Consider the following 26020-nt stretch of genomic DNA (forward strand, 5'->3'; position numbering starts at 1 on the left):
TAATATTAAAATTTGTTTTTAGCCAGTTATGAAAAGCAAGGACATCAGCTTTATCTTGAAAATTAAGATGGTCGACAATAGGTTCCTTGAATACATTTTTGATGCTCTCAATAGCTGGAGGGCTCTGTGCCGTTTCAATAGCTGCTTCGAACACATTTCTGAGTAGTAATTCATTTGATGTTACGAGTGGAAACAATAGAAGCACGTTTCTCAATATAGAAGGAATTTCATCGTAGTCAATGTCTTCTCCTGAGAACCAAAGGTTTACAAATCTTATTAAATGTCCTTCAACGTCATTTACTGGAATTTCTTTCCATACGCAACGCTTCTGCCCTCCGGCCATACACATTTCATCGGTCCATCCATGCTTGATTGTCCGTAGTCGTAAATAAGTCATATTGGAAAATCGGGCTCGGATTATAATTGTTTACCGAAGTTTTTTACGTTATTTTTTCGCACAATCAAACCAAACCGACCGTAGACTGCTCACAAAATTCGTCACTGTAGTTTACGCTATGGTTTTCAATTCACAGGATAGAATTGACTCCACCCAGATCGTTGACTGACAACGTCCTGATCTACAATAACGGGATTCCCCGAAGTGCGTTTTCGTCGTCGTTTTTTGTTCGCCATATTCGCAATCTTTTCGACCATTTTCGACCAATGAAATCTTTGGATGATGAGAAAGCGGAAGCTCTCTGAAAATTGTCTGCTGTGTTTTGCGAAACTGTTTGATAGACTTGAAAATGTCATCCGAAGAAGAGGACGATCAGATTACGGATTTGGAGGCAATTCGCGACAAAATTTTGAGTCAACCACGCGGTGAGCGAATGCAAGTAAGTGCCTGGGAAGATGACGACGACGGTATTGAAGAGTACCAAAACGCGAGAGGTTAGAAAATATGCTGTTCTCTGAAGTTAAATTTTTTTTAATAAAAACAAATGTACAGTTTTCTACGTAAGTTCGATTCAAATTATAGAAAAAATATCCTTATACAATATCCTCACAAAAGCTCAAAACATCTAAAATCCTGTTGCACAGAACCAGACAGTAAAGCCGTCCTAGCAGCAGCTGAAAAAGGTGATTTAGACATGATCAGACAGCTCATTATCAGAGATCCTAGTTTAATCCATTCCACAGACCACGATGGTTATACTCCTCTTCACAGAGCCTGCTATGGAAATCACATAGACGTAGTCGAGGTTTGTAAAAAAGGCTGATAAACATGAATCAAAGGTTTTTTAAATATCCAAATGTAGAAAAAGTAACCTCTTATATATTTACATCTGACTTCTCATCAGTACTTGCTTGAAAATGGAGCAAAAATAGATGCCAAGACCAATGACGGCTGGGAGCCTCTGCATTCTGCGTGTTGTTGGAATCATGTTGATTGTGCAGCTGTGCTGATAGCCAATGGAGCTGATATAAATGCTAAATCAAAAGGGGATCAAACGCCTCTTCACTTGGCAAGTGCAAGTTCTCACAATTCTCCAGCATTACAGCTGCTACTTCTGCATTATAATACTAATCCACATTTAGTGAATTCCAGTGGTGATAATGCAGAGCAGATCGCAAGACGAACTGGAAAATATTATCCTTTATTTGAAATGATAGAACCTTGTCTCAATAATATTTAAGATCAGTTTATATTCTATAAGTTTGTTCTTTGGAGACACTGTAGCAGTAAAATTTTTACAAAAAATTGGAAGTGTATTTTTGCACAATGGTACTTTTTCACACATCACTCGATAATGAATTGTGACCATGTCTTTAAAGACTTGCCAGTATAAAATGCGAGTTGAAAAATGCTGATATGTTACAAAACTTTTATTAAAAAAATCTAACAAATGTATAACCGTGTATGTTGCTTATCAAATTACATATCAAACCAGTTCAACAAGAAATCTTTCTGTCATACGTATATTCCATTCATAATTAACAACTAAAACTGGGATACAGTGACTATAAACCTAAACAGATATTATCAGTATTTACACTCTCCAGGATGATTATAGCATCATAAAAAAATATTTTATTCGTTTCCTAAGTATGCTAGAACTCATTTTAAAGGAACCTAAAGTGAGGATAAGTTCACGAATTTTGGTGTTCCATTACTCAGGCGGCGTATGCCTTCCCAAATTAAAACTGTAGAATCTTCAGCTGCTGCATACAAATGGTGCTGATCCAAAGCCCATGCTAACGCGATTATCGCCCCACATCCTGTACCACCATTTACAATTTCTCTGACTAATCGTAGGTCCCAGCTGCTCCACAGTCTAAAAAAATGACGAGTCATGAGTTGGAGTTACTATTGTTGATAGAATGCTTGAAATATTAGTCGAGAATGGACCTACCGTATCACTCCGTCGTCTAAACCTGTTGCAATGACATTGACTGAAACACCTTCAGGAGCATTGCTATAGCATAACGCGGTCATTCGCCTTTTGGATGCTATGGTACCAACTAGACGTGTGTTTATTGTGTACACCCTCAATTCCGAAGTATTACTGGTTACATCGTCCTTGTTTACAGTCAAAACATTGAACACAATCGCTATGTCCCCCAATGTTTCGCTAATTGACAGCAAACTAACCGGATAACAGTGATCTGACTGTACAGATCTGACGTATGACAGGCTGTAATAAAAAAACATCTTAATTAAACAAATGTGTCACACTAATCTTCCCCTTGATAAAATAGTTTTTACGAAATAGTGAAGCAGTAGAAAAAATTAATAAATAAGAGCTTTGATACTTGCAGGTAAAAAATATCTGACCTATTCAAATCCCAAATAGCAACAACACCTTCGTTGTCACTTGACACTGCTATACTGAATGCCCTTGACAATGCAATTGCAGTTACCGCACATCTGTGTGCCAATAAAGATGATGCTGGCGACAGGCTAAACTGTATTTTACCAACAGTTCCCACTGAATAACTATATACACTAATTCTACCAGATAAATGACCTGCCCAAAGCTGCCCACAGTCGGGAACTGATGCCAAAATAGTTATCTGAAAGAAAATGATGAATGTTACTTATTTTCAATTTTCTAAATTTGGTTATTTATTAATGACTCGTCCTGCCAAATCCTCTCACCGGATCTAAACCAGATGATCTCAATAAAGGTCTCGGTGGCTGCTCTTTCTTGGATTTCAGTCTCGCAATTCCATCAGTACCACCCCATGATGCTAATGCAGCTCCTAGTACGGATGCACCGCTTAACATACTGGCACCTATTGAACATTGGTTATGTGGTCAGTCTGCCAAATGATATGGTTTCAGATTGAAAAATAGTCGAGACAGTATGAAAGAGCAGACCTTTCTCCTTACTGTAACCAAGTAATAAAGCTGTCAAATTTGGCAGTCCAAAAACATCACCGGTTGACAGTGGAACAAGGGAAACCAATGGAGACCTGTGTTTATGCTTCCAGCATAGAACAGGCTCATTGCCAGGGGCACCAACGTAGTTGCCCCATTTTATCCCTGTAAGATAAAAATTTAAATAAAAAATATGCTGACATTAAAGTAGCTAGAACTGCGTTTTGTTAGCTTTTTTATACCTGCAACTCCTTCAATAACTATGGGAATACTGCCAGATGGTGAAGATGTCCCGAGATTTTGAATTGCTAAAGGATGCGCAGCTCTGAACAACTGTGCAGGCGTTTGTCCGTAAGTTCGGACCATAGTTTCCCAAGCCTGGCGTTCCAAGGGATCCGCTATTTGCTCGACATTGAATCCGTAGTATGTCTAAAAGAAATTTTTTGACTTAACTGTAACTGGGTCCAGGTATGTTACAAAAAAAACATGCAAACTTACAGCTGGATGAAAGACGTTGATAGCTTCCACTGCGGGTCGTCCAGTTTGTCGAAATCCGAAAACAAGGTCTATCCAAAATGGTAAGACTTCTCTAACAAGCTCAGCTTCCAGTGCAGCCCTGTGCGCTAGTATGAATAGGCGAGCATCACCACCACACCATGGTGGTAGTTCTACATCGCTAACTGTGTAACCGTTTTGACGTACACCGAAATTGAACCCTGTAATGATAATATAGAAGAGATCGTATGAATATATTTTTCGTTATTATTAGAAGGTTGAAATATAAAAATTACGACAGTGAAGAATACAAAACATCTATTAAAAAATTATGCAGAATAAGTAACAAGAAATATACCTTCTGAATTAAGTAGAAACTCGGGTAAATAAAAGAATTCAGGGATAAGTTCTTTCACATCTGTTGTAGAATCACAGCTTGTTAATCTCCATGTAGTAGCCAGGGCGTGAAATGTTCGATCGGGAATATCAAAGTTGTTATCTACATCAAAGTATACAATATATTTACCAGTCTTTTCGACATTGAACTTATATTAGTTAAAGTCCCTAACGAATTCAAAATAAACTTACCTTGATATGATAGGAACATGCTTGTAAATGGTGGAAGTCGAACCAAAAAATGTAGAACAGTTCCCGAATTGCTGTAGTGTGATCCATAATGAAATGGTTCTTGATTCAGAGCTATGAGATTCAATCCTTCCATAAGAGCTTGTTTGAGATACTAAAACAGAAGTATGGGTCCCACATGCTGATAGTTTTCAAGGTCTGTAGTTAATATAATTTTTGGAAAATATACGTACATTGTAGTTATTGATATAGTATTGTTCGTTTTTTTTATCTTGTACAGCCATCGGTCGTTTAAAATTTCTGGAAAAAATCTTCACGTTAATGTGGTGAACTACTAATTTTCTCCAAATATCTAATACTCAATAAAAAAAATGTGGCTTAGAGTTGGGAAAATGTTTTCTTGATTTCCATATTGTATATGGAGTCAATTAGATACTTGCCGATAGATTTTCGGGTCCTCCAAATCAATTTTCTCACTGAAGTAATCCGATAAAACAAAAGGAAACACCGGATACTGCATTAAGTCATTGTAAGAGCGGCCAGCAAGCTTATTTAAGCGAGTAATGTATTCCCAGTTCGTTAATACACCACTACGCCACAATGCTAGTGCCTCTCCCAAATCATCCCCAGGTATTCTCCTTGGTAAATTGCAGGCGGATAATTCTGCTACGAACTCATCCCTTTCCTATATCATTATTGTGATTATCATTTCAGTATTTCGTATGGTTTAGAACTCCCATAAGATAACTGACCAAAACTTTGTTTAATTAATACCTTTGACGAGTTGAATGCCAATAAGTAAGTTCTTCCAGTAACGATGAATATCTCAATTGCTCGCTCTTGTAACTGATATCTCCGCCTGTGTAATTCACGAATATCTTCTAGTCGCCAGGCTGTACCACCTGCCATAGCGAGATCTAAACCATCTAACGCAATCTAAAATACGAATAATAACATGAATGGAGGCTTAGGCAAATTTGTATACAATATTATAAAGAAATGGAAAAGAAAGAAGTTATTTTGGAATTTACTTACATCGGTATGCAGAGGCATGTCAGGGTTTTCAGGGACAAAATAGAGGCAGCTTTCCCCTATAAGAGCTTCCCCACGTAATTCTGCCCCAGGTGTAACTACTCTGGCTTGTGCAGTTTTGCGAATTCTCTCTGTTGTGTGTAGTCTTTCGATTAGAGCAGATGAGTTTGCATCTTGGCGATCTGTTGTCAACAAATAAGCCAGCGGTTCTTCCATGTTGGCTAAATTTGAGTAAAAACATGGAAATGAGGATAATTACATGATAATCTACATAGTTTGAGTAAAGTCGACATACCTAGTTTCTCTTGATATTCAGGCATTAGAAATCTTTTATTCATTTTCAAATGACACCTTTGCATTCTTATTCTAATTCTCGCAGGCCCTTCTGTGGGATCTAATTCCCAACTTCTCGGATAATTTTCCGGAAAATGCCAGGGTGCTCTTTCATGCGTTAATCGCTTAGCCAAGTCCCGCCATCTGGCCATTGCTTGGGCTTTCATTGCCCTTGACTGTTTCAATTCGTTGATAAGTATTTTACGTTCAAAATTTTGCTCTTTCACAACAGCTCTTGTTACAGCCATTGCACCCTCCATCAATTGCTTTGCCAGCAAATCGAATTTGTTACCAATTCTGTGAAAAGAATCACCAATTATGGTATATCCAAAAACAAACAGTAAGGAGTTCGAATACTTTGCAGTGGGTATGTAAATGCTTCATAAATCAAGTGCAACACTCACCTGTGTATTGCGGAAAGATTATTCTCCATCCACATATCACGGTCCCTCATCAACTCTCGTCTAAGCATAATTAGCTCTTCATTCCATAAGCCTGGTGTAGCTTGGTCGATACTTTTCGTAAGATTCCATATGCTCAATGCTTCTCTAAGCTCAGCACACACTCTGGCATCAGCAGTAGGCATCTCATCACGTCGTTGTAAAAGATCCCACAGAAATACAGTGAATTTTTGTTCGATCTGTGGTATAAAGTGTGTGCAGTTTAGTTTGCACGAGGTGAAAAGGTACTTCGATATTTTGATTCGATAGCGTTATTCTTTGCGCAGTTTTAATATCATTTGATATCTACCTGTGGATGTACTTCCAATAGCGAGGTCAAAATTTCTTTGAGCTTTGGTTCCTCCATCAAGCATCTGACAGCATAAACTCTCATGTTGTTGCTTTGGTGTGGTCCCAACAACCACACCATAATTTTCGCAGTATTTTTTCTTAAAACTGGTCTAGATGACCAGGTACCGCCCCAAGGATTTTTCCTCTCCTTCGGACTTGCTAGTCCATGTAAAAGTGTTGCAAACAATCGTCGGGTGAGTTCCGATTCAGTCGCTGATGGAGACTGATCCGCTGTTGTAATGAATTCTACTGCACGAATCAGGATGGCACGAAGACGCTCACTCAGCTCTCCTTTACCAGCTTCACGAACAACGGTGTTTGAAGTGCCTTGTAAACTGCCGTAACTTGACGAACGAGATCCGTGGTCACTTTGTTCACTTGAAGTGGTCAACACTGTAAGTAAGTAAAGTTGTTGGGCTCTTAAAGTGTTTCATTGCAAGAAGTTGGATGTAACAATAACTGGTGATTCTTTGGAACAGTAGAAAAAAAATATTAGGCGTACTTGATGCAAGGTACGATGCAGTGCTGCGTAAACGGAAGCCGTGATGAGAGGAAACTCTGGCAGTCAATGTGTCTAATTCTCCATCAAATAGTGCCACTTGCGCATCTCTAGCAACAGATACACAAATAGTACCGATACCGCACTCAGATCGTTCTCTCAATTCAACATGACTGAGTATTAAATGCAAGTCTGCAACGGCTTGCATGTGATGCGTGCCAGGCGATTCCAGCAATTTTGTTGCAATAGCAACAAGTAAAACGTGAAAATCGTGCAGCAATGATGTAGAACTGCCTCGATGTGCAGCACTGATCAATGCCCTTGCTATCGATTCAGCTAAACCCATTTCCAAGAGCGCTCGCAGTGCATTTGGATTCTGTTGCAAACGTACGAATTATAAAATTTGAAGTATATACTGCTTCAAGTGTATATTAAAGTTCATAGTAATCATTTGTCTTACCTTAGTGACCATGTCCGTAACAAAAGAGACCATGGGTCTTGCAATATTTGGGTCGGTAGCGGAGGCTTTCAAAATCATAGCTAATAACGGCGGCATTCCTGCTGTTGCTGGACCACATAGAGCTAAGCTTTCTAAAGCCATCACCAGAGACTCACTGCCGGGATACAAGGAGATTTGGTTGGCCAAATGCATGAAATACTTTTGCTTTATAAACTTGTTAACTTCCTCGTCGCTAGCACGCTCAAGATAAGTCTGAATCAGCTGTTGAACGGCAATCATACATGTGTTTATTGAGAATAAATACGAGATTTCATTCAAAATAGGAATAATGTAAATAGCGGTGTACCTTTAATAGTGCAGTACGAACTCTGGCGTCAGGATTGTTAGCTAATACAAGTAACAACTCAGGTTTCAATACATGTTTTACTACTGAACCAACTTGACTGTCTGGTAGCATCCTCAACGCATCCCGCAGCAGTAAAAGCAATCCTTCACAAACCATTCCTTGACAGGCTCTCCTTTCATCCGTCCATACGGACTGCTTGCCCTTTAAGAAGAAATTTTTCATCAGATGTCTCATCCGTACTTATATTCACTGAGAACTTTGGAAATCAAAAGCATACGTACAGGAATTTGAGTAGCAGATCCATCGCTGGCTGCAATTCCAGAGTCTTCACCTGCACTAGGCTCTCTCTGGGGACCATTTTTATGTTCTCTTTTTCTTGACGGTCTACCCTTCTGAATCTATCGAGGTAAATGGTTTCAATAAAATTTGTTACGAGTGGTGCAATTTATTTTTATTTTTAGACTCTTACTTGAATGTTAGCCAGAGCCTTATTCAACTTGCCAGCATCAACAGTGTTAATAGATTCATCAGATGAACTAACAGTGCAGCTAACTCTGATAGGAGTTATTTTTTCTTCTAGTGGTGGAAGCAGGAAGTAGATGTTGTGTTTTGCGTGTGTCACGTATGTTTCTGAAGCTTGGTGTACCAATACTAAATAGTCTGTGATTGCAACTAAATGCGGAAATTCTGGTGGTGCTCCCATTAATGCTTGCACTAGTTCAACGACAGCAGTACCTACTGCTGTATCCAAAGAAGCACCTAGATCTTCATACATGAAATGTTCCTGCAAATGTTGAAATTGTCAGAAATTGAGATTTATAATATGATAATGCATGGTGCAGTCAATTGTACATTTTACTCGACTAACAATGGAAAATTACCTTGCATAAAGTTAAAAGTGTGTCGACAATATCAACTCTATTCAATTGCGTGGCATTAAATTCTCTTTGAGAATGCTGATCTCTTAACAAAACCAATAATGCTTGTAGCAGGAAATTTAACGTGTCATATTTAGCCCATGCCCGCCAGGCACTCAGGGCTCCATTGATCAATTCCGGATCAGTTATCACAGCTTCACAATTTTGAGATATCGCATGATTTCCACTCGCAATATCTTTTATCAGAATCGAACTGTCACACGCTGCATCTAGCATTGCTTTGAGGATATGCCTTCCCGCATGGCAACGTGGCGATTCTAAAACGCGAAGAAGAAGAGAAGGTCCATCTTCTGATCGATATTGATTCAAGAGTTCTGAATCACTGCGAGCTAAGTGCAAAACAGTAGACAAGGCCAAAGCCTGTTCTTCTTCTGTAGAATTTAACTCAACCACCTGTAATTGAGACGACCATTATAAAGTGTCTATTGCAAAAGCGGCACTGCCCCATAAAGACAAGGTCAACAATTGTTATCGCGTGTGGCTTTGTATAGGAAAAGATAACGAACCCTCGCGAATAAGTACAGAAAAACGGGTATTCCCCCAACAAGACTCGCAGCTGGTATGAGTCCTCTATATTGCTGACATTCCAGATGAGTCATTAGAATTGGTGCTACAGAGAGGGGTGGTTGTTGTGAAACTCTATGCTCTGGTGCTGATATAATTCTGAATCCCGGTTGGCCAGGAAATAGATTTCCAACGACAGCTGTGACCCGGAAAGGAAAGAGCCATATGAAATATTGCTAATGAGACATTCTGTACTGCAACCATCTCCGTACAGCTTACCTCCAGAACTGGCAACAGCTTGTGGGTACAAATGTAAAATGTTAGGAGTTTGAGCTTCATAGCTTAAGAGTAAGTTATCTTGCAGTTCTCCCAAATGAGAATTAGTGGCATCCATAACTGCATCCCAGTCAATTTCTGTGTCAGATATTTTAGTCTCAACCACGTGTCTCAGATACGTACCGCCATATGATTTTCTTCTACTTGTATCAAATTTAGCTCCCTCTGAAAGTAAGTTGCAAATTTAAAAATGTCCTAGCAACAATTGATACGGTGATACAAGTTTGATTTTACTTACCAAATTTGAATTCTCTGACACCGTTTAGTGCCCCTGACGCTATCAGTGGTGCAAAATCAGGTTTTACTGTATTTAGCGTGCATTCGGCTAAACTGGTGTAATTTGGTCCGAGGCTAGCAAGGTACAAAGCTCTTTCTCTAGTGAATACAGGACACCTGAAATAAAAGTGTTGAAGATGTTGCAGTCCAATGGTGTCGCCACAAATTTATGTGAGTTACGATCACCAAATCTTTGCAATGTACCTGAATAACATCAAATTTCCAAGATACCAAGCTCCGTTTCCATTTGGTCCAAGTTGACCTAGTAAGATGCAAGTAGTTCCAGGTTTTCTAACTAACAAACCATCGAATGGCAGTTGTGCTCGCGCCTCTCTCCACCCATCTATCCACAGTACAACTTCAACTACCGCGCTCCGTTTATTTAATACAGTATCTTTACAGTTCAATGCCAAATGATGCCATCGTCCTGATGGAAACGTGCCTGTTATAGACGTTTCCGAAATGGTACGATTCGTTTTATCGTCAGGTCGGGTCAGCCGAAAAATGAGTTTATCTGTACAAAATGACATTAATATCATATTATACCAATAGGGCAGAATATATTTGCTAATGCATTCAACATCTTGATTCCATACGTAATCCTATTGCTTACCGGATCGAAGGTCAAGCCAAGTTTCCAGCACCAATGATTCATAGCCAATTGACATCAGATGAATAATTGATGTTGGAGTAGGTGGTGAGGCAGATCCTGCCACAACTGTAAATCCGAGGAAAAAACTATTCATTTAGTCTTAAATAATTCCAGCGGGACTTTAGATAGCACCTATTATCATCAACGATTCCGTAGGTATTGGATAATTCGCTTACACCATTTTATGATATAATGAGAATTACCTTCTCGACTCCAATTGTCCGACAAAACCCCCCAGTCTGAAAGGCTTTCGCTTCCAGATCCTAGCAGTGGAGATGTAGACATAACAACACCTCTGTTTATACTTGATGAGCCTCTTTCTACTCTGAGCCACATGGATGCAGAACAGCCATGTAACCAGACTGACCAAGTTAATTCAGGACCAACAGGCAAGCATACCGCATGTACGGACCATGGACTACAAATTCCGGAAGACAAGTGTCCTTTCCTGAAATTGCTCACTAAATTCTCAGCTTTCTCTAAATTCTTAGCATCTTCATTGTGAAGTTTCGGTGTAGCTGTTACTTCTGCAGGTATGGGAAATGCTAAAATAAAATTGGGCTGAGGTCTGGCTGCAAGCACTAATCGAAACAGAGGTTCGAGTAAGGGCAACAATGGTGGTGATTGGACTTTGAATAGCGATAAATAAGAGATTAGCTCCATAGGAGTAATCGATTGAGTTGCCAATAGTGTAAACACTTCGAGTACAGCGTGTTGTAACTCTGTAATGAAAGAGACAAAGAAATGTGAATACATACTTCAGTTTCTGAGAATTCATGAAAAAAAATAAAAAAATAAAAAATAATCAATGGAAATGTTTGTTTCTACGCAAAAATTTTCATCAAAGAATGAAAATGAATGAAATCCATTGAACTGTAAAAGAGTTATCATTCATCGTTAATTAATCCTCTCCATATTGATAAGATGTATTTCGTTACCTTGACATTGTGACGTTCTACTAGTCAGTGATTCTTTGAAGCCGTCAAGTATTCTTGTTATCGCTCCCGAAGCTGCGAGAGCAGCGCAGCTTGAAACGCTTTCTCTGCATGTAATTGCCACCCGTCTCAAGCCACCAGTTAGTATCACACCCCTTTCACCTTCCATACCTCTGTTCAAATCATATTTGGTTAACGAACAGTTCGTCTCTCGTCTGATCCAATATATGAGCTCTTCAAAATACGACTCACTGTTCACTGAAATGGATCAACAAATCCACTGCCAAGGAGCAAAGTGCTGGATGTGCTGTGGCATACCCTCTTGCTTCGACAACGGGCCCTAAAGGGTTCGCCTTTTTAGGAGTTGAATTTTGAGGAGTTCTTCCTGGTACTTCAATGTCTGCCTCGTAGCCATCATCCGCTGTTACGTATTCTCCGGTGCTGCTGTCATCTCCGCCAATATCCGGTAATGGATCGAGTGTCATTGTAGGAAGCTGAAAAAGTGTATATATCCAAAATCCCACTTCGACCGAAGATGCGTGAAATTATCTTTTAAAACCTAAAACCTTTATTATTCAGAAATTAGCATACCCTTGGCCGAATTTGTTGTGGCATTGTCTGTTCCGGGGACGGTTTCAGCATTGCAACTCTCAATAACGCTTCGACTAGCATTGCTATTCCATGTCCCAACTTGATGCCAGTGTCTATTAATGCTCTTCTCAGTTCTTTGATTAAGTCACATCCAGCTATGCCACAACCCATTTCAAATATAATAAGAACACAAGGATACAAGTAGAAACAAGGTTTTCAACTACAAACTATACCGAACGAATTTATTAAAAAATATACGGATCGGACGGTACGGTTCGTGCGACGTGTGTTCGAGAACTGAACTATATTTTCATTGCAAAGTATTCAATTGTAAAGATTATACATTCATCTTAATCCGCAGCTGCAAGCTGTGTTATTGATATTGTCAAGATGGTTTTATATGACGGTGTAACGTCAATTCATTATTTAAAATAGACTTACTCAATGGAGATGTCAGGCAGCACGTCATCAAGGCTTCCATTAATCTGTGTAACGATTTACCAGTTTCTGGAAATAATTACATCAACTTGTTTTACAATCATGACTGCCTCGTTCGTGAATGTTAATACAACTGTGCGATATTATTGCTGCTCCTCCACTCACCTTTTATTTCATCAGATGCAATACAAACGGCCAATTTCCGGAATAATTCAATACATAGTTGAGACACAGGGTGATTTGAAAGCTCCGTTCGAAATGTTGGACTGCACAATGCTACTCCAGCTGCAGCCCTCCACACTGCACTGGCTTGACTCAAACTGTTCTTTACATAAGTACAATCATGCACACGTACTTTTCCAATAACTCGTGATACTAAGTCCGTTTTTATCAAATTCGATGTATCGTCATCATCCGTCTCAATGTTGGTTTCAGTCTTTCTTGTCGCACAATAAACTTGCGAGTTATTTACTGATCCTAACTTACGTACATCAGTCTCATGACTCTCATGTGACATCCGAATTATCGATTCTTCAACTTCATTAGCCTTTTCATTATTACTCGACAAAGGATTGGCATCATTTGCTCCAACTACCACGTCGCTTTTGTGTTCCATAATGTCATTGGGTGCCGTGTAATTTTCCAGAATATCAAGTAAATTTCTCGTTTCTTTATCAAGGGCGTCGAGCAGTGAAACAAGCGCTGGTCTAGCTGAATCGTCAACATCGGCAGGATCCTCGCAACTAATTTTCCATATTTCCATTATAACGGAAACTTCCAAAAGGGCACAAACGTTTCTAGTGAACACAGGGTCGAGTAAAATTTCCAAAACTGTATCTAGTCCATTAATTTCTGTGAATCTCTCGCACATCGGTGCGTTGACTATCAAACTAGCGGTAACCGATAAGCAGGATTGAATCAGGAACTTTGACATCGCGTTGTTGTTATCGGCTTCGTACCATTCGAGAGCCATTTGAAAAGTTGGATAAAATACTTTAAAGAGAAACTCTTGGCGTACTAAAAAGTTCGAGTTTGGCGTGACTTTCAGTAAGTGTGCCATAATGACGTAGCACATTTTCGGATCGTCCGGTATCAAAAGTTCGGTGTACAGTTCGAGAAAATCCCAAGAATAATTTGTCGGCTTACTGCAAGTGTTGCACGTATCTAGTCCTGGATACGCCCCAAGTTCTTTGAACAAAGTGCGTTCCAGCAGGGCAACAGCTGGCGCATACGTGAGAGAATTACGTTTCTTTAAGAATGTAACAATGCTTGAGAAAATGGCTTTTGGAGGACAGCAACAGCAAGTACCAGCGGCAGCCGCAACTTTTAACAATCTGACTTGCAAGTCTCCTGAAAATAAGTGAGACTCTTTTAACAAAGATGTCAACGTCATGAACAAAGCTGAAATGCAGCAGCTTTGCTTGCTGATCGATCCAACGATTCTTTCGGTGTAGGCAATCCCTAGGATATCGAAGTGGTGATGATTTTCCACATTATCTGCACACGATCTGTGCTTGTTCTTGCGGCACTGTCCCATGTGACAGAGTTCCATCCTGACGCGTTTTAAGGCACTTATCAAGGCACCAACCATGTCAATGACCTTCCGTGCTCTTGTCACGGACCTCTGTTGATCAACACTCGGGAGACCAACGATAGTCAAGATTGTTCTTTCAACAATTTTACCATCCTGGCTTTCTGTGAAGAGTTGAAACAACTCCAAAAACCCCTTCAATTTTTCGGTAGTTCCTCGCTGATGCAGTAGGCAGTATAAAAATGTAATGATTCCGTAAGTAGTGGCAAAAATAAATTCCTGAAGGAGCGAGCCCTCCTCAGGCAACAGAACTGATACCGGCTTGCTACAGGCATCCTCCAACAATCTCAGTGTCATGGGTAACAAGCCGTTGTGGATAACAGCAGTTGTCGGCTCATCTGCTCTGAGTACGCGCTCAAGTGCTGTGAGCATCAACCTTGCGGCGGCTGCTTTCAAAGAGGCACATTCGGTCCCGGTTAAATTTGCACCATCGATCCCGAACTGCAGAGCCCAGAGGGTATCCAGAGCAAATTTTAGGACTTGGACAGCAGGCGTTTGCTCAGCGGGAGTATCGTAGTCCCTCAACCCTTGGAGAAGCTGGATGATGAGTAAACTGGTTTCGAAAGGACTGATGAAAGTGTTGAATATGGCTTCTATGCGCTCGTCCATAAAACATTCAGGCGTTCGTTTAATCGGGCGGGATGGTAGCTGATAAAGGGGAGTATCCCATTTTTCTTCCTCGTCGCTTCTCACGACTGATGTGAAATATTCGAAATCCATTGGATTCAATCGTATCTTCAAAGTCAACGATCTCGCCTGGTCAATTCCATCTGTGAGCATTTCAGATTCACTGCTAACATTCTCGACGGAGGCTTTAGTCTCGGTTTTTTGTTGGGACAACGTCTTCGCCCCCATGCTATGCTTCCGGATCTTCTTCCGTTGCGTATGGCTTTCCGAAATGTTCTTCGTTTTGACATGTTTCTGTTTTTTATTTGGTATTATATTCACCGTATCAACGATGTCGTTGTTGCAGTGGAACTTGATGTAGGGATTCTTCGGTACCGAACCTTCACTTTCTTGAAAGGCTACTGGATACAATGCAACAAGTAACGCGACCAATTCTCTCCCGCAAGACAGTCCTCGTACACCTAACAGGTGTAACACGGCTAAACATCGCCATCCTCTACCCCGCACTAAGTACTTTCTGAGACCCTTGAGTTCTCCCCCATCCGTACGAACTGCGCAAAGCATGTGAACGTCGGACAACAATTCGCAGGCGACAAGAGTCGAGACTCCACCTCCGCCCCCTGAACTGAAATTCATTCAAGGAAATTGTTTTGCGTTATAACGACGTGCATCCCTTGATTTCTGAAGTAGACAACAAAGAGTGACGCCAATCTGTACCGAGCTGTGGTCCTGCTCGAAATTTTTGTTTTCGACAATTAATCGTATACAAGCATCGTATGAATTACAATTATAAATTTTTATTATGCATAAATTATTATATCATTGATTGTGAGTAAATTATAATTCAAGGCCTCAAACAAATTGTACCCTCATGTGTAACTGTCGTGGGATTGAATTACTGTTATATAAAAAAAGATGTAACGTTATTGCCTTTGAAGATCTAAATAATGTGATATTGCAATACATAGTGTCGGTCCATTCATTAAAATTCGGCTGATTTATCTTTATGCAAATATAAATTACGTAAAACCTAATTAGTAAATTTTATTTATAGCTCTTTAATTGCTTGTCTGTAGTTGCAGGGGTGTTAAAAAAATAAATTTACAAAACTGCACACATTATAATTTGTCTGCATAATCTCGAGAAAATGAGTCTCGATAAGCAAAATATTTTTCGATAAATTATTAATTTATGTTATGACTCTGCTGAATAATTTGCAGTTGGAATTTAAAAGAGGAAAGCGTAGAAAAAAGGAATAACTGATTAAACAACCAGAGAATTGCTTAGCTTTATAAAATACACTCTGCATGAAATTATGCAATAATTATCTATTTTTCCTGCATTACTGCTACCTTGCAGAGTTAAAATTAAGGAAACTAAATAACACTTACAATCCACAAATTCTCCTACATATAATTGATAAAAGATTGAATATACGAAGCGAAGTATGAAAACATAATATACTGAATTGCAAAAATGTCTGATTCCGCTGCGAAGATGATTATTATTTATACATTGCATTAAAAATGATCTACTGATAAACTGCCACATCGAGAACATTATCATAAGGCAAGAAAGATTTTAATTACATTTAATTGTGAAGGATGCGCGAGGAATAATAAATGTGATTAATCATGCTATACACGATCCGCGTAATCTATGCTGCACGTTTCTATAATACAATGACAAGTTACTGTATACGGAACTCGTTTCATACTTTCTATACCTAATTACAATGCAATTAGCATTTGCTTAGAGTAGAATATTATATCCGTTATTCGAAGCACGGTAAACGTGGTGGAGGAGAAAAATCTGTAATTATACATGTGCGAAGATCGCGCAAAGTTCGACGTAAAATATATAATCATTCACAACGGAAGTTTTCGAATCGGTAATTATGCTCTGCGTAAACAATAATTAATTGTATGATTAAATATCTATCTTTATGAGAGAAATTCGCGGTAGATACCTAGACTTAATATTTATGCCATACCTACATGTGGGCGACAATGCACAGAACTTGATGAAGTATTTTTACTCCACAGAACATAATTATTATAATATTATGTCGCATGTGTGATAAATCGTTTCTTTTCTTTTGGTTTTTTCCGACTGTTAACTTGTAGGCTTATAATTTTAACGACACCGATTCCTCACTCACTAATTAAACATTCCACGAAATGATTGATAAGAATTCTTACCAGAAGGAGAGTGCATCCTTGACATCACGGCCGTCTTTGACTTGGACGAGTAACTCTGCCAAGAATATATCAAGCCACTCAGATTTCTGTAAATTGAATATCGAGCCGTTAATCACCTGCGTTATTATTGTCAAGATAATGAATCTATCTGCCGTCGCGTTGTTGTGTAATAATTATCACACCGCGTATCAGATGGCCATCAGTGCATGAAATCACAGTAGAATTTTCTAATTGCTTTATCTTTGTCTCAGAAAGATAATTATACAAATTCGAAACTAGACGTGAAGAAACAAAAATAACGAACAAATTTTCAAACGTACAGAATTTGAAATACGTAACAAAAATGTTTATGCAACGAAACGTGAGGTTTAGAAATTATAATTCTGTTTATAAAAAAAAAAAAAGCCAAGTAATTCTATTTTACGTTTAGTGATTTTAATCCAAACCGAAAAGCGGAGAACACCCTATATACAATGTAGAGTTGATGTGAGATAATATTTAAACTCAGATAATATATTGTAGCGTAGAAAAAGTGAAATTATCAAGCTACTCGTCTGACGTAGACAAGAACGTTATGCAATTGATATAAAACATCTTTGCACACAAAGTTGAGATCTTGGTTCGAACATTTTTATCACTTTCGCGTCTACCTGTTTTGTGTCAAAGAATGGCAAACTATCGTGAAAAATGAATGAACATTCATTTCGTAATTAAGATTCGCTAACTGTTTTATTGCTGTTATTTCCGAATTCTGCAGATGATTCTGTAGCCAAAAATTAAATTACAAGCTTTTCCTCACGATATTGATCAGTATTGCAGCTGACCTACGATATTTCAGATCCGTGACAATTAACTCTTCCTGCGTGGTAAATTAGGAAAAAAACTTGTATATTCACTTGCGGGAGTTCATCTTTCGTAGTGTCCACTTCAATCTGAGAACTCGTACATCTATACTGAGATGGATTCGATTTCAACGTGCTCCAAAAATACAATCCACGAGAAGTTACACGACTCGTAAAACCCGACTACACGCAAGAAGCATGATTGAAAATGCACCTCCAGTGCTTCACTGCATCTGTGCATCTGCGCGTACATAATCCTGTCACATTTTACCGTCACTATATCGTCCGCAGCCAGGCTGAGCCATAAGCTTCATCCATACGGATTTAATTTTATGTCACCTTAGCATACAAGGCTTAGATAAACAAACGGTTGGAGCTAATCGTAAGAGGGAACTGGATGCGTCGCAGTAATTTACCTCCGGCGGTTCAGCCCACGGCCCCTTAATAAAGTGTTTACATTCATTTTTAAAGATGAGAATACTAATCCACTCCCACAATTTAAGAATAAAAAGGTACATGATAAGAAATTTTTTTTTTTAATTTCATCATATTCTAAACTTCAAAATTACATATGTCGACAGTAAAGTTGAAATCAAACTGTGTGTGCCGCCAGTTTTTTTTCGGGCTAAAATAATACCATACGAATTGTTATTTCAACCGTATTGACGGCGGACATGTTAGTCATTTTTATCGATAAACTGATTCAAGTTTTTGCGCGTCAATTTTGTGTACATACAGGTATAAAAGTGTACGCTTCAACTGTAAAACTTTGTTGTTAACAATTAAAAGTGATTCGTGTAAAATGAACAAGCAAATTATATTATCTGCGGTAATCACGTTGAATTAACAACAGTGCGTTATACAGATATTCGTGGTTTTATATTCGCAATAAAAATCGCATCTGATCCGACGCATTCCCTGCACGCCCGTTGCACCTTGCACACTCGGTGTCAATTTCACTGAACGTCTCAAGTTCGTTAGCGAAAAACTGCGTTTCTGCGTATACACAGAGCCATATTATCTCACCTCGTAACTCTGGGGTTCGGCGTGTATGAAGTAGTCCCATAAAAGCTGTAGCCTATTAGGTAGCCCAGTCGTCATCGCCACACTCTGGGGCTCGTCCTCGGCGGGTATCGTCTCCTTCCTCGAGTGGTCAAGTGGCGGTCGTCTTCATCAGTGAGAAGCTGCAGTACAGGAACAACGGTCCATCAGAGTAGGTATACGAGTAAATAAATACAGGCGACACAAGTGCACCGATATCACATTCACCTCGACCGCATCGGTGCAGCTTCGATTCGTTTGCTTTCTAGCCTGTATGTGTAATTAATTCCAGTCCAAGTCCCGATATCGTCAAACAAAACGGACAATATCGGTGTCCCAAATGCGTTCAACCCCCCAAGGAACCCCTTCTTGGACTCGCGACTCGAGGCGGCAGAATCGCGGGTGTCGAGACCTGACAGTTCTTATTGTTAGCGGGACGCGATTCGATGTGTTGTGACCGATTGCCGCACGTATATTGGCTTATATAACATCCCGGGAACGTGTATATAACAACACGCTACAGTAGAGACGAAAAGACACTACTCTCTGTATAATATGTACCCATATACGCCTGTGGTGGAAAGCCTCACATTTATACATCCATCCATACGAACATACACCCTGAAGCAGTCTCTCGACGTTGCACCAGCGAGAGAAGCCTCTGGAGTGTTTCCAGCCACTAACGGAGAGCAGTAACCCCGCGCCATATTACACACCGTGCAGATAAGTAACTTTGTACGTGTATAATATTGTAATATAATATAATATAATATATGACTAAAGGCGGCCGGATATTGTACACGAACGTAATACCTAATACTTAATACCTAATCGCTAATGTTGTTGTACAGCGATGACGATAATTAAGTGTGGACAAGAAGAAGACTCGCTCGTTAGATTTCAAACTCAAAGTAAATATCGGCCAACTAAAAATAAGCCAAAGTATGCTGGGGGTTGAGTAAGCTGGACAATAAAATCGGGGGCCGACCGGACTGAACAAACTTTAAAAGGTACACACAATTCTATTGTTCTATATATACTAGGATGGAGATAACAGCTGTCGCACTCCTGGAAAAGTTTGCACCCAATCAATAATACCTGGAAGACCCAGTTTCGATTATAGTAGCTCTCCTGGCGAACTTCCTGCGCGCTCGAAACCACCGGCATGGAAAGGGGAGAAGCATAAACGGTAGAATCGATAAGGCTGAAGTTAGTAACGTTAAACTAACTAACCATCAGGGAAAAAATCATTATTGCGCCAATTTTAGGATGTTTTTCAAGGAGTTGGTTTTCGAAACATGAATACGTTTCGTTTGTCATGGTTAACTAAATTTCGAACATCGTTGAAGGTGCGAAGTAACGATTCTTATCCTAAACATGCATCGTTGCAGTGACGTTACTAACTTCATCCTCATTAAAATCGAGAGTTCAATGTGTCTTATTGTCATGATGAAACACGAAAACGGGTTAATTTATGCAACGATAATAATATTATATCGTAGTCACGTATTTTCTGAATAACGTTTTATGTCAAAACTAACCAACTCAAGGCGTTGTAACACGTTATTATTTATCGTCACCGTTTTATCTTTTTATCGGATCGAGACTTTTCCAGCGTCGTCACCTTTCGTGTTTACCTTTATATGTATAGTATTACTTATTTACTTGGGATATAACGTGGAGGAATAATACGCGTCGTGTACGTTTATCCGAAGAAACGATTCACTGTGTATAACATATATAATATTATATGCGGTTATTTGGTATTGCGATAATATCACCTTCGCGTTCATCGATGCACTCACTCATCTCAGTCACGTATTCACGGATTATCATCCGACCACTACTCCAGATTTGCTGAGATTACATTTGTCAACGAAAAATTGTTCCCTTTTGAAATTACTAGGCGTCGTTTTTCCGCGACTCGTTATCTTGTCCTTGCATGGCTATAGTCGACAACTTGTTGTTGATTTATCGATAATCCTGTGGTGATGTACATGTACACATACTGTTTTAGAATCTTCGTTGAAAAATTAGCACTCGAAGGGTTTAACTTGAAACGAGTCGATGAGAAATCCGACGACGATTCTTATTGGTCGTTTGTTTTTGGAAAAACCGAATGTGTAACATACCTCATGGAGGACAAGGGAAGGAAAATGATTAGATATTGTGACTATATAGGTGGGAACGAATATTTAGTATGAAAAGTGTGAATCATTTCTAATCGAAGATAACGAGTTTGTGGAATAATAACAAAAGCGATCTATCGAACTTAGTTCGTAAAAAAATACGCATTATTATAATCAACCGTTTATTGTTCACAGAACAGAGAAGAATATATGTATGTCGGTATGTCCGTTTATACGGCAATGCATTCATGAATATTTAACAAATTACGTCGACGCGACAGTCTCGGCAAAAATAAATTATCACTGATCAGCAATATAGCCATGTATGAAATAACTGTACGATATTTCGGATAGATTTATCAGTAGAACTTAGAATATGAATCGAATTGCTTATCTTAAGAAAATTTTTTTTAACTTATAAATATAATTAATGTTCAATTATTCTGATTATCTACATTGGTTCAGTACTGTATATAAGTCACTATATATATGCATATGTAATCAACCATTTATTACTCATTAATAAATGTTTTTTATCAGCATATAACGTTTGCATGGTGGCGAACATAATATCTTGTATTGAAAGTCGCGTGGTTGAGTTTACAGTTGTTGAAAATTCCTGGTATCCAACTGATATGAATCGTGAATAAAGAAATAATGTATATACATGTGACTAGATGGAAATTTGAAGAAGAAAATCAATTTCTGTACACATCTATGTTCCTTTTTAAACTTGCGCCGGTGTTCAAATGGCAAAATAAAAATTAGCTCTCGCAACTCGATTTTCCGTTTTTTCATGAAACGTGGAAAATCACGGTGTCCCGAGTGATGAATTAACGCAAATGCATTTTGCAGCACGTGGTTTTGACGACTGATTACCTTCGCTCCGCAGATCGAGTGGTGTGAATACACGTCAATCGCAATAAGATATTGCAATCTAAAGTCTATAGGGAAAAAGAATTGTAAATTGTAAAACTGTTATCTACATGGGAATGGAAATCTCCTTGATCGCGATTAGATAATTTAGTGATCTACTGGGTGGCTTACCGAACTGTCGGATCAAACAATTGAATAAATATAGTATTTAAGGCTTGTTATTATTTATCAGTGCAGATTTTACGTTAAAACAGGTTACATATAGGTATATACATATATATAACGTATAATATACATTTGGATAATGAATCGTGAAGTGTGTGCACGATTATAAAAGTTGCGACGAGCTAGTTTTTGTTTTTGTTTGTTCCGTAACCCAGATTTGAAAAAAATAGCGCAACATTCATATACATATTCATATTATAAGTAACAGATGAATTTACGCTATCTCCTTCTGCTTGCCGAGTAATTATAAAGACCGGCTGCAGGGAACACTCTATTTATATAACAAACACCATAACAACGCTTACTTATCAAAGAGTCAAAGATTGATTGACAATGTAGAAAACAGTCTTTAGTATATCTCTTGGAGTTGCGTCGCGTCCCGTGCTCGTCCAATCGCGACTTGAATAACTTGGAATTGTTTGCACGAGTATTCGGTTATCGTTGTTTGTCTCTGCGCAAACTGCGGGAATACGGCCATCGCGGGGTAAAGTCGTCCGCAATTCAACTCGACAAGAATATCATGTACAGCAATTCATCGGGAAATATAATTCATTAGAAACGAAATTAAATATAATAACGCTTGCGATTAACGTGATTATATATTGTTGCCCATCGGGCGTCAAGATATTTAATCCTAATTAAATTGATCCTACATGATTGTACTTCACCATTTTCACCAGCAGGATATACGAGCTGTGTGACCGAAAATATTAGTTGCCTGTACGAGAGCTTGAATGTAAGAGAATATCGTCAGAATTGATTGATGATAACATAGTTCATACTCTTGTACGTTGATGGATTTCAGATAGGCTAATTTTTTCTTACTTCGCACTGGATTCTAGCTATATTTGTTTTAAATCATTTATCACTTCTTGTCGGATTTAGTGTATAGTCAATATGTATAATTCTTGGCTGCAACATTATGTAATGTTTAAGTAATATGAACCATTGTGTTGTATAGTTATAGATAATCTATGATTTTTTTTCCAATCAAGAAATCAAAGTGCAGAATCGAAGACAAATTGGCTTTTCAACAGTTTGCATATATTGCTAACGCAATCAATCATCCGAAGAAGCTGCACGAGATCGATCATCTGTTAAATTCTACATCTGAGGATATAATCGAGGAGTTTTTCATTGTGCTGTGAAAGAGTTGCAGCATCTATCATACGCAGGTGTAGCCTATTAGTTGACAAATAAGTTAGATTATTACTAAAAGAAAATCCGATTGCCCATTTCAGTAAAATCTTGAGCCTTTTATCAGGAAAAGATTGATCGATTATACGCTCCATCGTCCTACAATGCGAGACGTAAAAAGCACGAGAAACCTTAAGATTCCGTCTTTGGTACGCAGTTGTCTGATTTCGCGATGATTCATTCGTGCAACAATTTTGCCATGCAGATTACTTCGGTATAATTGCATATAAAACGATAATTGAAATGCATTTTCTCGCGATTATTCGAAAGTTTCTTCATACAATTGCACGGAATATATTTTCATAATTGTTTCAGGAAACGAATAACAACGACCGTTGAAACTAATCAACGTTCTTTAACCAGTATTTTTCAACACCCAATCTGATAATTTATATTTTCTTTTACGGAGAATTTAAAAAAAATTTAATTTCGTGCAAATTTTTAAGAACCACACAAAAAAAAACCACATAAATTATTATTATTTTATTATAAATTTATTACGATTGTTTCATTTCAAATACATTTTCTCGTTACCATTGTTATTTTTGTTGATGCCGATAGGATGGAAATCTTTACGTGCGTCATGTAAAAAAATCGTAATTAAAACTCAACAAATGCGGGATTCAGGGAGGATGGGATACAGGTTTAGATTTTTCACAACAGTAAAAACACGTCGTAAATTAATGCGCCGTATGTTTATTCAATTAATGAAAATGAGAAAATCGTACTCGTTTTACATTTTGAATGTGTGATTAATTTCATATTGTTCACTTGTTTAATTGTATTTATATAACTGCTGAATCCAAAAATGAACTGTTGGTAAGTCAGATAATTTAAAAGTTATCCACGAAACAATCGAATAAATTAATGAAAAAGCTATATTTTGAATCAGAATTTTTCTTTCTTTCAACTCCTTTACCAGACTTTATCATTTTATTCATCATAATGCTGTAGTAAATCACGACTCGTTGCGTAATTCAGCGGAAAAAGTGGCTTCATTCGAGTACATACTTGGTCTGCGAAATTGATGAAATCCAAAAATTGGAATCAAGTATTGTTACTGTTTAATTCCTTGATTATTATGCTCGATGATATTATTGGAAGATTAGTAAAGAGTGAACTCTTTGCTGAGAAAATCTTGGAACGATCGCCCTTACGACTAATATTCAGTAGTTATGTAGCTCAAAATAATGTTACGAATGTCCGGTAATTTTTGTAAAATGACTGGGCAAATACGGGAATTATCCGGGAATTTTAAAGTCCCGTGTCCTGGACACCCTGAATGTTCATTCGAGAATAAGGCAGTGAAGTCCGGAAAAAAAAAATTTGTGAAATACTTTGAACACCCAATACTTTTATAGAATTATGAGGATAAAACTGAACTGCATTTTTCTGATTCTAAAAAGTTTAACAGCTGTGGCTGCTAGCTATTCAACTTCGTAAAAAGAGCGATTTTTATTTATTCTGTTTTGCTGTCCTCGAATCACGAAAAGTCTATGTATTAGTGATAGACAGCATGCCTTACGTAAATCAGAATGAGCACATGTGGCGTCTGCGTATAATAGTTATCATCATTTTTTTAAACATATTCGGGATAAAGCTATAGTCCTACAGACAACGTGATAAATGTCGATAATATTGGTGCGTTAAATGCTGCAGCTGTGACACATGTCTCATGTCTCTCTATAAACGATTCTGTACGTAGATATTCCAGAATTATCATCTTCAAACAAATTTCGATAACTCGGGCCCATATGAACGTCATACCACGCTCTGAAATCTCAAGACTGTTGTATTCATACATTATCATCGCTATTTATATTATATTTATAGCCATAGTAAATATGTGTAAATGAAAATTTTAAAGCGAGTATTCAGGTTTAGAAGATAGCGTATTCGATCAGAACAAGCGAAAAATTATAACAAAAAAAAAAAAAAAGGCGAATAATGGCACGCATGAAAAAATTAGCGTTTTGAGGAAACAGGAAAGTGGTACGATAATCAGATCTCTTTGAAGTTGGCAACAATTGAGGTTCGATTTTCAAATTCGCGTATTTTCGAAATTGTTCTCGTGTCAATTGACTGAGTATTGTTAATCCGGAGAAATTCACCTCGATTAACTGCAGCTTCACGTACTATATGCATAGAACGTATTCCGAAATGTGTACTTGTAAATACTTGCAACATTTCGCAACGCTCCGAAATGAGTTGAGCTTGTTGTTAGACGCGCGAAATGAAAAAAGTCGAGATTGTGGAGATTTTTTAACCTGGTAACGGTTGGCGTGTTTTGAACTTCAACCTTCTTACATTTATTATTTGAAAAAAAGACAAGAAGTAGAATGAGATAACTGTTTTTGAGAATTGGACAAAAGATAGCATTTTCGTTACGTCCGTTTCGAAATGACAGTACGCATTTCGGAATAAGTCGATGAACCGTTACATCGATATTCGTTAGGATTGATTCCGACTCTTTTTCGCCCATTCATGCAGCCAGAAAATATGTATAAACGGGTGAATTTCCCGCCAATATTTGGTACTCACCTGCGATATTCCCGCTCCAGTTGTCAATCTCAGCGAATAAGATGCACTTGGGTTTTCCGTCTATTTACAACTCGATATTTATACGTCACACTGTGTAATCCGTCGACGGCGTTCGCACGAATCACACCGCTATGATATTAAATAATACATTGTTATTCGCTGTAAGTTGAAGATAAGGTTCCTTCGGAAAAGTCAAAAGATATGACAAATCCGAGAG

The 26020-nt window shown here is 38.3% G+C and overlaps 2 protein-coding genes across 4 annotated transcripts; one reads left to right on the forward strand and one right to left on the reverse strand.

Moving 5' to 3' along the window:
- The first annotated feature begins 364 nt into the window (after positions 1-364).
- On the forward strand, positions 365-2014 carry LOC124406557 (ankyrin repeat domain-containing protein 49-like). The gene is made up of 6 exons (XM_046881991.1): positions 365-378; positions 534-601; positions 685-891; positions 1042-1202; positions 1302-1716; positions 1810-2014. Exons 1-5 carry the CDS (start codon positions 365-367, stop codon positions 1635-1637), a joined length of 786 nt encoding a protein of 261 aa, XP_046737947.1. The 3' UTR covers positions 1638-1716; positions 1810-2014.
- LOC124407222 (lysosomal-trafficking regulator) lies at positions 1810-25971 on the reverse strand. Of its 3 annotated transcripts, none has more exons than XM_046883170.1 (36): positions 25804-25971; positions 18821-18978; positions 16953-17038; positions 12699-15376; positions 12537-12602; positions 12096-12250; positions 11757-11998; positions 11508-11677; positions 10773-11291; positions 10531-10635; positions 10122-10431; positions 9880-10034; positions 9585-9806; positions 9308-9504; positions 8745-9194; positions 8333-8647; positions 8145-8261; positions 7864-8064; positions 7518-7778; positions 7061-7433; positions 6518-6951; positions 6172-6407; positions 5730-6064; positions 5438-5655; positions 5177-5338; positions 4843-5087; positions 4636-4702; positions 4406-4556; positions 4176-4316; positions 3821-4038; positions 3565-3751; positions 3323-3487; positions 3101-3237; positions 2777-3015; positions 2355-2636; positions 1810-2276 (listed from the first exon to the last, which is right to left on the reverse strand). In XM_046883170.1, exons 2-36 carry the CDS (start codon positions 18893-18895, stop codon positions 2075-2077), a joined length of 10116 nt encoding a protein of 3371 aa, XP_046739126.1. In that variant the 5' UTR covers positions 18896-18978; positions 25804-25971; the 3' UTR covers positions 1810-2074. The 3 variants fall into 3 exon arrangements, with proteins under 3 accessions (XP_046739126.1, XP_046739125.1, XP_046739127.1); XM_046883169.1 differs by having other exon boundaries at positions 2759-3015; XM_046883171.1 differs by lacking the exon at positions 10773-11291 and having other exon boundaries at positions 2759-3015.
- Positions 25972-26020: the final 49 nt, after the last annotated feature.

This window comes from Diprion similis, chromosome 6, assembly GCF_021155765.1.
Source record: "Diprion similis isolate iyDipSimi1 chromosome 6, iyDipSimi1.1, whole genome shotgun sequence".
Classification (NCBI taxonomy): domain Eukaryota; kingdom Metazoa; phylum Arthropoda; class Insecta; order Hymenoptera; family Diprionidae; genus Diprion; species Diprion similis.